Source organism: Hyperolius riggenbachi, chromosome 4 (genome assembly GCF_040937935.1).
Source record: "Hyperolius riggenbachi isolate aHypRig1 chromosome 4, aHypRig1.pri, whole genome shotgun sequence".
NCBI classification, from domain to species: Eukaryota; Metazoa; Chordata; class Amphibia; order Anura; family Hyperoliidae; genus Hyperolius; species Hyperolius riggenbachi.
In genome coordinates, this window is record NC_090649.1 from 401,078,756 (window position 1) to 401,092,754 (window position 13,999).

At 41.4% G+C, this 13,999-nt stretch overlaps 1 protein-coding gene across 1 annotated transcript in view; it reads left to right on the plus strand.

The window, feature by feature from the left end:
• Window positions 1-13,999, plus strand: part of ACOXL (acyl-CoA oxidase like) — a 486,411-nt gene that overhangs the window by 105,603 nt on the left and 366,809 nt on the right. The window contains exon 4 of the mRNA XM_068232279.1: window positions 1,594-1,680. Within this exon, the coding sequence (XP_068088380.1) occupies window positions 1,594-1,680 (87 nt within the window). The remainder of the gene's footprint in view (window positions 1-1,593; window positions 1,681-13,999) is intronic.

A 13,999-nucleotide genomic window follows, 5' to 3' on the forward strand; every position in this document is an offset into this window, starting at 1 on the left:
GTTCAAATTTGAGTTTATTTGTGCTTTAACAAAATATATAGAACCAGCTTTATACCTTTTCAAGCACGGAAGCAAACAAAGGATCCAATTAACGTTTTGGATGGTGACGTAGAGAACCCTGATACCTTCATATCCTTAGGAAAGATTAAGATGCATGTGTGAGATTGAGGCCTCAGAAATGATTACACATCTAATTTTTTTTTTTCAGCACAAAAAATAAATAAATTGCACGTCTATTATAGAATTTGGGTACTTTTCCGTAAGCCGGGCGCATCCGTCAGGTGGCGCTAATTACATGAATAGTTCACGTAACAAAAGTGTTAATGTAACCTATTTGTATTGTGTTTGAACTGGCCGTCTCGCTGCGGCCAAATGTATTGTAAAAAGTGAGTTGATTGAATTACAAATTAAGCCGGCGGCAATGTAACAGATGAAGCCACCGGCTTCAGCTCTTGCTCGCCTCCCCCTTGTTCTCACTCCTATACAATACTGGCAGCCGGCAGGGACAAGCGTGTCCCCCCAGAGTCGTACGTCGCGGCAGGGAATCCTGGTTGTTTTCTTGCGACGAACAACTCTGGGGGGACACTTTTTTTACAATACATTTGGCCGCAGCGAGATGGCCAGTTAAAACACAATACAAATCGGTTACATTAACACTTTTTGTTACGTGAACTATTAATGTAATTAGTGCCACCTGCCGGATGCGCCCGACTAACGGAAAACTACCAGAATTTGTAAACTGCTCTTTGTAATGTGAAGGTTTTTTTTCAGGAAACCATTAGACCTCTTAACAGTTCACTACAATGCTAACAAGATTAGAAAGACAATTTCTGAATTTTGTTTTACTTTAACTACCTGCGGACCGACACAGTACGGTTCTACAGCGGGCAGGGGGCACTGTGGTTCTGACTGGACGTAAACTCTACGTCCCATTCACCACGCGTCCCCGCCGCTGTCGCCGCTCTGTCCCCGCCGCAATGTGCTGCCCTGTAGCCTCTTTGACGGCAGAGCACTGTGAGCCGGGCAGGAGCCGTTTTTATTGGCACCTGGCCCTGTCTTTCCTGTAAGCCGTTCCCATTGAGTGACAGGGTCAGGAGCCAATGAAAGCGGCTCCTGACCGGCGCACAGCACTCTGCCGTCATAGCGACGGCAGAGAGAGCAGCCTGCGGCGGGGACAGAGAGACGTGACCAGCGGGAGCGACGGATTATTGCGGCGATTCGGCGGGAAGCGGCGGTATACTGTACCAGCACCCTCTGGTCCTTAAGGGGGCAGAGGGTGCTGGTACTGAAGTGGTTAATGGCAAAATACTGGACTTTTGGCTTGATGCCAACTTGTCAAGTGAAGTGTGTCCCGCTGCTGGGGTAGTGTCTTTAGTGTGTTGTTGCAGACTTAAGGATGTGCCCGTCCTCTCCTTCAGAAGTCTCTAATGTAGTATAATTCCATACGGCAGCCTGCTGTGTCAGCCCACTGATATTGGTGTAGATAAGGCTATAAGACATTCCTTGGAACATGCCATATTCACAAACACTGGTGCACATGACAGAACATGGCATATTCATAATGTTTTTCTTTTTCCTCTCCGTATGTTTCAGTGCGGTGTCAACTGCTGGTTATTCGGAGGAGCAGTCATAAATCTTGGCAGTCCAGAACACATCCAAAAATGGTTTATTCCCCTAAAGGTATGGAAACTATCTACATTAAGTCTGTTCTTGTGAACTGAAAATGCAATTGTAATTGAAACAAAGGATACTAAAATAGACAGTTACATTATAATGGGCATGTTTTTAGCAAGTAGAATATATGGGTTACTTTAAGTGAAGTAACACAGTGGTTTTGCTGGTCCTTTGCAGACCTTTATATGCCTCCCCTCCCTATCTTGTACTATAAGTATAGTCACCCTCTTGTAATAAGTATAGCCATGTAGCTCCACTTCATAACATGTATAGCCATGTACTACCACTTCATAACGTATAACCATGTACTACCACTTCATAACATGTATAGCCACGTACTACCACTTCATAACATGTATAGCCATGTACTACCACTTGATAACATGTATAGTCAGGTACTACCACTTCATAACATGTATAGCCATGTACTACCACTTCATAACATGTATAGCCAGGTACTACCACTTCATAACATGTATAGCCATGTACTACCACTTCATAACATGTATACCCACATACTACCACTTCATAACATGTATAACCATGTACTACCACTTCATAACATGTATAGCCATGTACTAGCATTTCATAGCATGAATAGCCATGTACTACCACTCCATAACATGTATAGCCATGTACTACCACTTTATATGTATAGCCATGTACTACCACTTCATAACATGTATAGCCATGTAAAACCAATTCATAACATGTATAGCCATGTACGACCAATTCATAACATGTATAGCCATGTACTACTACTTCATAACATGTATAGCCATGTACTACCACTTCAGAACGTGTAACCATGTACCACCACTTCATAACATGTATAGCCATGTACTACTACTTCATAACATGTATAGCCATGTACTACCACTTAATAACATGTATAGCCATGTACCACCACTTCGTAACATGTATAACCGTGTATCACCACTTCGTAACATTTATAGCCATGTACGACCACTTCATAACATGTATAGCCATGTACGACCAATTCATAACATGTATAGCCATGAACTACCACTTCATAACATGTATAGCCATTTACTTCCACTTCATAACATGTATAGCCATGCACTACCACTTCATAACTTGTATAGCCATGAACTACCACTTCATAACATTATATAGCCGTGTACTACCACTTCATAACATGTATAGCCATGTACTACTACTTCATAACATGTATAGCCATGTACTACCACTTCATAACGTGTAACCATGTACCACCACTTCATAACATGTATGGCCATGTACTACCACTTCATAACATGTATAGCCATGTACTACCACTTCATAACATGTATAGCCATGTACTACCACTTCATAACATGTATAGCCATGTACTACCACTTCATAACATGTATAGCCATGTACTACCACTTCATAACATATAACCATGTACTACCACTTCATAACATGTACGGACCACGGAACAACAGGAAAGACTCGCATACAAGCCGACTCCCCAACTTTTGAACCCCTTTTTGGGGGTCAAAAATTCGGCTTGTATGCGAGTATATACGGTATTTTGTATGAGATATTTTTCTATAAAAATGTTTAGATTGTGGAACAAATCATCTGAGTTTCCATTAAGCCTTATAGGGAAACTTGTTTTGATATAAAATTGCTTTTGATTACAAGCATGTTTCTGGAACGAATTATGCTTGCAAACCTAGTTTACATTCTATATATAGCATGTGTCACATAACAATTCTGGCCATGGCATATATAATTGCTATGGTAATGTGCTTATTAATGCACACGTTATCCAGAAATGCATTATGGAAGGTGCATTGCAATGCAGCGATGTGAACATGCGCATATAGTTGTATAGGTAGTATGTTCGTGCAGAAATGCACAGTGTGACTCTAGTGTGTATTTTGGGAGTTACACATTTTCTTTTTTTTGTAATATTTGTTTCATGATAACATTTTTGACTTCATTTTGAGTATGAGCTGTGAACTCTTTCTTGGCCGCAGAAGGATGAATTCATTATTTGTGCAGTATCTCCCAGTTCAAGGCAAAGATTGATCTCACTATGCTTATCTTGTATATGTATAAAATCTCCAGTAGGTGGCATTCAAGGCCTTATTTTCTTTCTAATACATCACTGTGTGAGATTGTGAATTTCTTTTTACTAACAAGTTGTTTTCTAAGCGAGTTCACATGGAGTGAGGCTGTAAAAGCTGGACTCAGTAATAACAGATTGTTCACTTGCTGGAACTTTACCTTGATGGCTGTCCAAAAAGAATATAATAGTTTAGCACTAATCCACATGGAGGGAAAGATTGAAAAAAAATGTATGGAATGATTTTTTTTTTAAAGACACCTGAAGTGAGAGATATACTGTATCCTCCTACTATTAAAAATGACTTTTTTAGACATTGCATGGTTTTACTATATGTTTTAACACTTACATACCGGTAAGTATAATGTTTTATTTTCTCCGATCAAGGACAGTCTATAAAGTGTCCCGGAACTAAAATACACGAACTGTTGACCTTTTTTTATCTATCCCCTGTACTTAGAAGTTCTCTGCAGGAAAAAAGTTTTTATGGCGCTAATTCCTTATCAGTGAGGGTTTTGTTATAACCCGACAATGGTCAGACAAAACTGTTACTTGCATTCCTGAATGTTAACTTTCAGGCAGAAAAAAAGCCTAGTTATTGATATGCTTGGCACTATACATACACATCTATCTCCTCATGTCACGTCACCTTCTGTGCGTTTTAACAATCATCTTATCCTTCACACTAACCTTTGAAGCAGGACTGTGGAGTCAGAGTAATGTCGGGAACCTGGAGTCAGAGTCGGTGGTTTCAATAAACTGAGGAGTCGGAGTCAGATAATTTTTGTACTGATTCCACAGCCCTGCTTTGAAGTATCCCACAAATCCAAGCCTTAAACCAAACCAGTCACCTATATTTCAAGTGAGATGAAAAAACTTGGTATCATATCACAACATATTTTAGGTTCCTGCAGCTGGGTATTGTTAAAGTCTTGTAAAAAAAAAAAAGAAGAAGCCAGTTTTACTCACCTGGGGCTCCAACCGGCCCCCTGCAGTCTCCCTGCGCACACACCGGTACTCAATGATCCTCTGGTCCCACGCCATGGCTCAGTTTCCATTTTGTTGAATGAGCCAGTCCAGGGCCACTGCACCTGCAGTCTGATCCTCCAGTCCCCCGACGTGGCTCCGTTTCAATTTTGCCAACTGAGCCAGTCTAAGGCCAGTGTCTGCATGGCCCTGGCCACCCGCATTCTCGTTCTGTTTTGGGGCAGTACAAGAAAATATCTACTGCACCTGCGCAGGACGCTCCCGGTGATGGAAGCGCAAACAAGGACGCGTACGTCAAGGGCCATGCAGACACAGTGGCCATCGACTGGCTCAGTCTGCAAAATTGAAACTGAGCCACAGCGTGGGACTGGAGGATCATTGAGTATCAGTGCGGGCACAGGGCGACTGCAGGGGCCGGTAGAAGCCCCAGGTAAGTAAAACTGCCTTTTTTTTTTTTTTTACAAGACTTTAGGTTCTCTATTATTTTGCAATCTGAACAAGGATTTTCCAAGAGCTATCACCATAAAGTACAAGTGATGAGAGATGGCTGTTTACATTCAAACTTGAGAACAGTAATCCTATAATGCTTCAGCTTGTTTACCCATATCAGCTGCCAAGATGAATCTTTTTTTTTTTCTTTTTCTTTTTTTTAAATCAATTACGGTATTAGTAAATCTAACCTTACTGCTAGTTGAGTGATAAGGGGGTGTATTCACTAAACTTGCAAAAATCAGTAACCCTTCGCACACTCGCATGCAAATGTTCAAACAAATGCATTCACATCCTGACGTCCTCTCCTGGGACAGATAGCGCATCATACCAATCGCACAAGAGAGCTATCTGTTCCAGGAGAGGATGTCAGAATGTGTGCTCCTAATCCCTTGATAGGTTTGATGCAATGAATGTTTGCATGTTTGCACTATGCATGTTACAGGGCCAGAGTTAGGACACCCACGTTTACCTGGGTACTTCTGCGCAGTGTAGGTGACTAAGCATAAGAATGCATTCTTATGTGAACTAAGACCCCGGCTTTTAACTTAGCTGTAGGGATAACAGTGGTGCCTGGATGATTGAATCTGATAGATCTCTCTCCGATCATTATCTGATCAGAGAGGGATCTATCTTCTCGAATCCTTCACACACTACGCACAGATTCTCAATTGATTTAATCATGAAATCCTCCCCCCTTCTCATACACCAAGCTTCTTTCACCTGTCTGCCACATGGTCCCGCTGTCTGCTCTCCCCACAGCTGCTCCTTCTTCACTCCCGAGTCCTGGAGCACAAGTGTGATGTAATGCAGCAGTCAAACACTAGGGGCAGCATGGCACATACCTCATGTGCCCACTAAAGGCCTCTCTTGTATTTGGCTTCTACCATTTAGGATGTCACACAGGTGTCTGGAACATGGAAGTGAAGAGAGGAAGAAGCAACCAGTGGGGAGAGAAGAGGCTGGAACCACGCCCTGGACAGGTGAGACTAGTTTCGTCAGCCGTTAAGTCAAACGTTTCCCGACCCGCCGCCGATCAATCGAAAATTTACCGTAATGCGTGATCAACTGGATTGACTGATTTCTGATGGTTAATTGGGTATCATCTGCAGCATCGATTTCTAGCAGATTCGATCAAAGGAAAAGAAAATTGATAAATGTATGGCCACCTTTTCTGCATGATAAGTAGAGCCTAATGCAATCCTTTACACACAATGCATTACACTCTACTCATCGTGTGGTAAGTCACATATTAGTCTGATTACCGCAATTTAATGAATACACCCCAAAAAAAAACTATTTGCCCCCTTCCTGATTTCTTATTCTTTTGCATGTTTGTCACACTTAAATGTTTCTGCTCATCAAAAACCGTTAACTATTAGTCAAAGATAACATAATTGAACACAAAATGCAGTTTTAAATGATGGTTTTTATTATTTAGTGAGAAAAAACCCCTCAAAACCTACATAGCCCTGTGTGAAAAAGTGATTGCCCCCCTTGTTAAAAAATAACTTAACTGTGGTTTATCACACCTGAGTTAAATTTCTGTAGTCACCCCCAGGCCTGATTTCTGCCACACCTGTTTCAATCAAGAAATCACTTAAATAGGAGCTATCTGACACAGAGAAGTAGACCAAAAGCACCTCAAAAGCTAGACATCATGCCAAGATCCAAAGAAATTCAGGAACAAATGAGAACAAAAGTAATTGAGATCTATCAGTCTGGTAAAGGTTATAAAGCCATTTCTAAAGCTTTGGGACTCCAGCGAACCACAGTGAGAGCCATTATCCACAAATGGAAAAAACATGGACCAGTGATGAACCTTCCCAGGAGTGGCCGGCCAACCAAAATTACCCCAAGAGCGCAGAGAAAACTCATCCGAGAGGCCACAAAAGACCCCAGGACAACATCTAAAGAACTGCAGGCCTCACTTGCCTCAATTAAGGTCAGTGTTCACGACTCCACCATAAGAAAGAGATTGGGCAAAAACGGTCTGCATTGCAGATATCCAAGGCGCAAACCACTTTTAAGCAAAAAGAACATTAAGGCTCGTCTCAATTTTGCTAAAAAACATCTCAATGATTGCCAAGACTTTGGGGAAAATGCCTTGTGGACCGACGAGACAAAAGTTGAACTTTTTGGAAGGTGCGTGTCCCGTTACATCTGGCGTAAAAGTAACACAGCATTTCAGCAAAAGAACATCATACCAACAGTAAAATATGGTGGTAGTAATGTGATGGTCTGGGGTTGTTTTGCTGCTTCAGGACCTGGAAGGCTTGCTGTGATAGATGGAACCATGAATTCTACTGTCTACCAAAAAATCCTGAAGGAGAATGTCCGGCCATCTGTTCGTCAACTCAAGCTGAAGCGATCTTGGGTGCTGCAGCAGGACAATGACCCAAAACACACCAGCAAATCCACCTCTGAATGGCTGAAGAAAAACAAAATGAAGACTTTGGAGTGGCCTAGCCAAAGTCCTGACCTGAATCCTATTGAGATGTTGAGGCATGACCTTAAAAAGGCGGTTCATGCTAGAAAACCCTCAATTAAAGCTGAATTACAACAATTCTGCAAAGATGAGTGGGCCAAAATTCCTCCAGAGCGCTGTAAAAGACTCGTTGCAAGTTATCGCAAACGCTTGATTGCAGTTATTGCTAAGGGTGGCCCAACCAGTTATTAGGTTCAGGGGGCAATTTCTTTTTCACAAGGTTTTGATTTTTTTTTCTCACTAAATAATAAAAACCATCATTTAAAACTGCATTTTGTGTTCAATTATGTTATCTTTGACTAATAGTTAACGGTTTTTGATGAGCAGAAACATTTAAGTGTGACAAACATGCAAAGTATAAGAAATCAGGAAGGGGGCAAATAGTTTTTCACATCACTGTTAAATAAAATATGGTACAATGAAGACAAAAAGGACTCAAATTAAGTTGCTGTGGCATTACTATTCTTTCCTTATTTTTAGTACTCCCTAACCCCCGGCCCCCCAACTGCATACTAAATTGGACATTGGGAAAAAAAAAGAAGAAGCTGTGCTCTGCACATTCACTCACTGCAGGCTGTGTGTAGAGTGCGAGGAGACACATTGCCCACGGGACAGGAAGGGGGAGGAGAACTATATCTAGTGCAGGAAATAGTACAGTCCCCTGCACTGCCGGCTGCTATTTTCCCAAATGTTGCCCAAACTATGAAATCAAGTCCCAGGTAGAAGAACACAGTGACTGAGCAGCACAGTGGCACCCTAGCCATGGCTACAACTGGTGCTGCGAGCACCTGTAGCCTAGTGGTAGGTACGCCACTGTTTCCTACCAATTTTTTTAAAGGGAACCTGACGCGAGAAGTATAAGGAGAAGTATATGCATGCTTGTTCAGGGTCTATGGCTTAAAGTATTAGAGGCCAAGGATCAACAGGATAGCCAGGCAACTGGTATTGCTTATAAGGAAATAAATATGGCAGCCTTCATACAGTATATACAATTGTTTATCTCAGCAGTTTATTTTCACTTTGGGTTCACTTTATCTTGTGGGAGTGGCTTATCAGGAATCGGGAAGCCATGTGTTTGGCACAGACAGAACTTTCTGCTGTCAGATGTGCACTCACAGGGTCAGTAGTAGATTTTTACTGCAGATTCACTTTAAAAAGTTTCAGCTGAAGTTCCACTTGAAAGCTCCAGAAAATCACACAAAAAATGTATGATACATACTATAAATAGCTGAATATGTGTATCTCAGTTGAAGGAAATTAGAAGCATGTACCACAGAAATGTTTACGCAGCACGATTCTTGCATGTCTGCTCCAGGCAAGACAGTGAAATAAATAGCCAGCCATGTTACATGATGAAGCATATGGTATATGCTATAAATATAGCACACTTGTAAATCACGTGACTCTGAGCCAGACATTCAAATAAAGTATTATGCCTATTCCCAGAGCAGGGTCATCAAGAGTACACAGGCTCTGACTCTACAACAATCTTAAGTCTGCCCCTGTGAGTACCTGTGGAGTCTTCAGGGGTAATTTTGCCTGATGATTCAAAGTCACTGTGACACATGAAAGTTTCAACAAATTTAAAACAGATCTTTATATTTTTTTCTTCTATTTTTTTTATATATATATATATAATTTTAAAACGTGAGGAATAGGTAGTGTGTGTGTGTGTGTGTGTGTGTGTGTGTGTGTGTGTGTGTGTGTGTGTGTGTGTGTGTGTGTGTGTGTGTGTGTGTGTGTGTGTGTGTGTGTGTGTGTGTGTGTGTGTGTCTGTGTGTGTTTTGCTTACTTCAGGCATGTGACTATGTGCCGAGCAGTTTTTTTTTTTTTTTAGGTAAGTGGTATTACAAAATGTAAGTTCACCTATTCTTTTGCTCCCAGGAGGAGCATATAGCTACAAGATTTCCTTCTGTGGTGATGATTAAAGAATTGGCATCACTGTGCGCTCACTAGGCACTCTCTGTAATTGTAGAAGAAAGGTACCCTTAAATTATTTTATCTGGGCTGGGTCTTGGGCCAGGCTTAAGGGCTGGTTCTACCACCAAGCGTTTGAGACTCGTCGGCTAAACGCTCCCATTCAAGTGAATTTAGCATTGCGCGGCGTTCCGATTCCGATTTAACGCGTTGTTTCAGCCGGCCAAAGAAGCCGCATGCGGCTTCTGGGGTCGCTTAGCCACTGCGTCTTCATGTCCCCTTGCGGGGATGACAAAAGGAAATATATATGGCAGCCTCCATAGACTTCTGACTTCAGGTGTACTTTAAAATGATATTTACACTTAGGTATATTTAAAATAACTTAAATAAATAAAAATAACTACAGCGATGCAATGACTAAAGCATTGCTTTTGAATTACGTGTTTCACACTATTTATATTTGTTAACCCCATTGTGTACAGTATAAGCTGAACACTGTTCCTGTAGTAAACTAAAATCGGCTTCAGTTTGCTCTGATGTTCCTTTTTTGCAATTTTGCAATTAGGAACATTTTTCTTAAAACCCTAATTCAGTCTTTTTCAATGCATATGATAGTACATGTGCATTAATCAGCAATACACAGAGATTTGTTAATTTCATGTCTATACTTCTTGAAATAAATATATTTCAAGTACCTGGCTGGCTGCATCCAGTAACTCTAGAGTGGATGTTACTTACCCAGTACAAAGCTGATCATCTGATCCATTGCTATTGGGTGATCAGCTCTTTGTGGCTGGAACTGAGCCTCCTGGCTCAATGTGTATTAAGGCTTTTAATAAAGCATTTAACCCTTACTACAAACGCCCCAGAGTTTTTATAAAAGTTTAAGTGTCCTTTTCAACTGCCTTCCCACCCAGAAATGGGAAGCTATTTCTCACTAGTTTATTATGTACCCTTTATTAACACAATGGAAGTGTGTGGAATGGGTAAAAGTGCTATTTCACACTGAGCTGGAGAATCTAGGCAGGACTGATAAGACTGTTCTAGCCGCAGTGCTGGCCCAAGAAATAAATCTCTCAGCAGCTTACAAAGCATGAGTAAGGACTTATCGGTCCGAAACATGTCAGCTTTATGATGTGTGAGCATGCTTGGAGACGTCCATAATAAAGGAACTTGATTTGTAGGACATCGTGCGGACATCCTTCTGTTCTTCTGTCTTGCTGGATTGGCCTATCCTGGTCCTGGCACTGCCCTAGGGTGGTGTGAGCGGTTTCTCCAGTGGCTTCAGCTTACAAAGCAGTTGGACAGTATGAGTCTTGCGCCATTGTATCTTCCAAGCTTCTCCTTGAAGCTTCTCCTTCCTAAGTCATGTGGTTGATCATGGGATGGGGCAGAAGCTTGGAAGAAATGCAGACTATTTTGTCAGCCAAGCAGCATATGCTATTGGCACTGGGAAACTCTTTTTATACCCAGTCATGTGACTTACCATTTCTTAATTATCCTATTTATTTATTTTAGTTGTTTCAGCACATGTTTTTTTTTTTAGCATTACACAATATTTTACATTTTTAGATGGCCTTGTCCCTATTTTTCAGAAACTTGTTACTGGCATCATAATGAGCTTATATTTTTCATTTAACAATAGCATTTCTTAATTTAATATGTTGTCTGTACTATTTTAATTTTAATACAAATGGTTTGCAAATCATCGCATTCTGTTTTTGCCACATTTTACGCGGTGTCACAACATTTTATTTTTAATGGAGTTGTAAAAGATAATGAATCCCACATGGGTAGATTTTTCAGCAAGGGATCAAGACAAAGTATGATTGCTACAAGATTTTAGAGGCTCAAATCCAAACGTGTACTCTAAGGAAACATTTTGTGTGTGTACCCTGAGGAAACATTTTGTGTGTGTACTGTGAGGAAACATTTTGTGTGTGTACTGTGAGGAAACATTTTGTGTGTGTACTGTGAGGAAACATTTTGTGTGTGTACCCTGAGGAAACATTTTGTGTGTGTACTGTGGGGAAACATTTTGTGTGTGTACTGTGAGGAAACATTTTGTGATTGTACCCTGAGGAAACATTTTGTGTGTGTACTGTGAGGATACATTTTGTGTGTGTACCCTAAGCAAACATTTTGTGTGTACCCTGAGGAAACATTGTGTGTGTGTACCCTGAGGAAGCATTTTGTGTGTGTACCCTGAGGAAGCATTTTGTGCGTGTACCCTGAGGAAGCATTGTGTGTGTACCCTGAGGAAGCATTTTGTGTGTGTACCCTGAAGAAACATTTTGTGTGTACCCTGAGGAAACATTTTGTGTGTATACCCTGAGGAAACATTTTGTGTGTGTGTCTACTGTAGCGCACATTCACACACAATAAAGTCACAAAAGTGCAAGAAAGTCTATTCCACTATGCCATTTCCATATTCTCCTTCTGTTTATGGTCAGTCATGTGTATAATGATATCCTCCACCACAAGCACCCTTTTTGTGATGAGACCAGATATCTCTGACCACTGTTAGATTGGTCAGATATGCACAATATCCAGGATTCCTTTGAGCCTTAGGATCCTGGTGCCACTTTGCTGGGATATCCCTTTCTTATTCCATGCCATACACATGGATTAGCATACTTTATCTTGCACCATTTTTTCCTCAAAGAAATAACCTTTCATAGTGTAATACTGTTAAAAACTCTGCCGCTGTTACAGTCCACCGCGACTAGTCTCCGCCCAATCAATTTCATTACTGTCTCGTAACATATCAAGTGCCTGATGAGCTACGAGACAGCTTGTATCCAGCCCCCCCCCCCCAGCTGGTAAAACACACACACACTTTTCCCCTGCCACCTTCTTCCCACATAGCAGAGTAGCGGAGCAGTGTATCTTCCCCAGAGTTATGCAGCATAGAGCTTGTGGCTGTCAGGAAGATTAGAGGAGACCCAGCACAGCACTGGAGAAGGTGAATATGAAACTAGTAGTCCTCATAAAGACAGATCTTGAACTTTTCAACTTGTTATCTGTTCCTTGTGGTCAGATATGAGTATAAGCCTTACACACATGCCAATTCTAATGTTTCTGAGGGTCCTTTCACACTAGCACGGTGTGTTGGCCTATTTGGCAGCAGGCCAGTGCTACGCCAGTGTAAGTCTATGGGGCATTTCTTACCTAGTGCAATGCGTTCCGCCAGAAGTGCCTGATTCAACGCTGGAGCAACAGCGCTTTGTCAGGCAACTTGTGCAGCGACAAGTGGCGAACATTTTTTGCGCTGAATCGTATGTTTTCGATACACATCTGCGCAATTCGCATTCCGGCTACAGGAATTAAGCGCTAGAGAGGCTCACTTCCTGCTTGGCCTGTAGCCAGAATGGAGATTAGACTGCACTGCCGCAGTAATCTCCATAGGCTTTTTTGCGTTATGGAGTGATCAGCCGATTGCACCACTACCGCAGGTTAACAGTGGGAAACTGGCCTAAAAGTGTTACATGAAACCTGCCAATTACTTATTATTGAGACTTACACTACAGTGCGACTGCATTCAAGCTGCAGAGAAACTGTGATTTACAGTGGCTGGTTTCCACCAGCGTCAGCCGTCCGTCTCTGTGATGGACATCAGCACTTGTGTACGCAGATTACGCACCCGATCCCTGTAGCGTTGTCCAGAATTTTGAGAGCACTGCTTCAGAATGTTTTCATGTGCACAAATTCAGAAACAGCCTATTCATTTAAATAGACTGAGATTCCGGATCCGCATTAGTGCGTGTAAAATCGGGAACAAACCGCTCCAGTGGAAACAAACCCTTATAGTGAGAAAAATAAAACAGAGATTTGATCTAAGTTGGAATGTGCGTTTATATACACATGTATATGTCACCATGTCACATGTCACTTCAGGTGCTCTTTAGAGTAACATAACAGATGGGACCTCTATATCCCTCTCTGCTCAGGTTTTCTGTATACCCAGCTTGGATCAAATGTCAAAATAACACTAATCTCCAAATATGCAGTGACAGCAAATACAATTTTTACTGAACATTTGACTTTCATTTATCTGTGATACTTTTGTTTGGCATTTCCATATTTTCTTATTACTGTAGTTTCAGTCTGAGGCTTCACATCGAGTGAAATCCAAACCATAACTGGAAAAATAATTTCCCATTTTGAAGCAATTTGTTTTGTAGAAGAATATTGGGACTTTGTTCTAAGTTGTGAACAAGAATGACATTTGTAGCTATACTGACTGTAAAATCAATGGATCATATACATTTTTTCTCTTCACTGTCTGTTCCTTAACAATGGAGACCCATCAAGGCCCTGAAATAGTCATTGGGATAGACTGGTGATGGTTGTAATTGCTATGATAC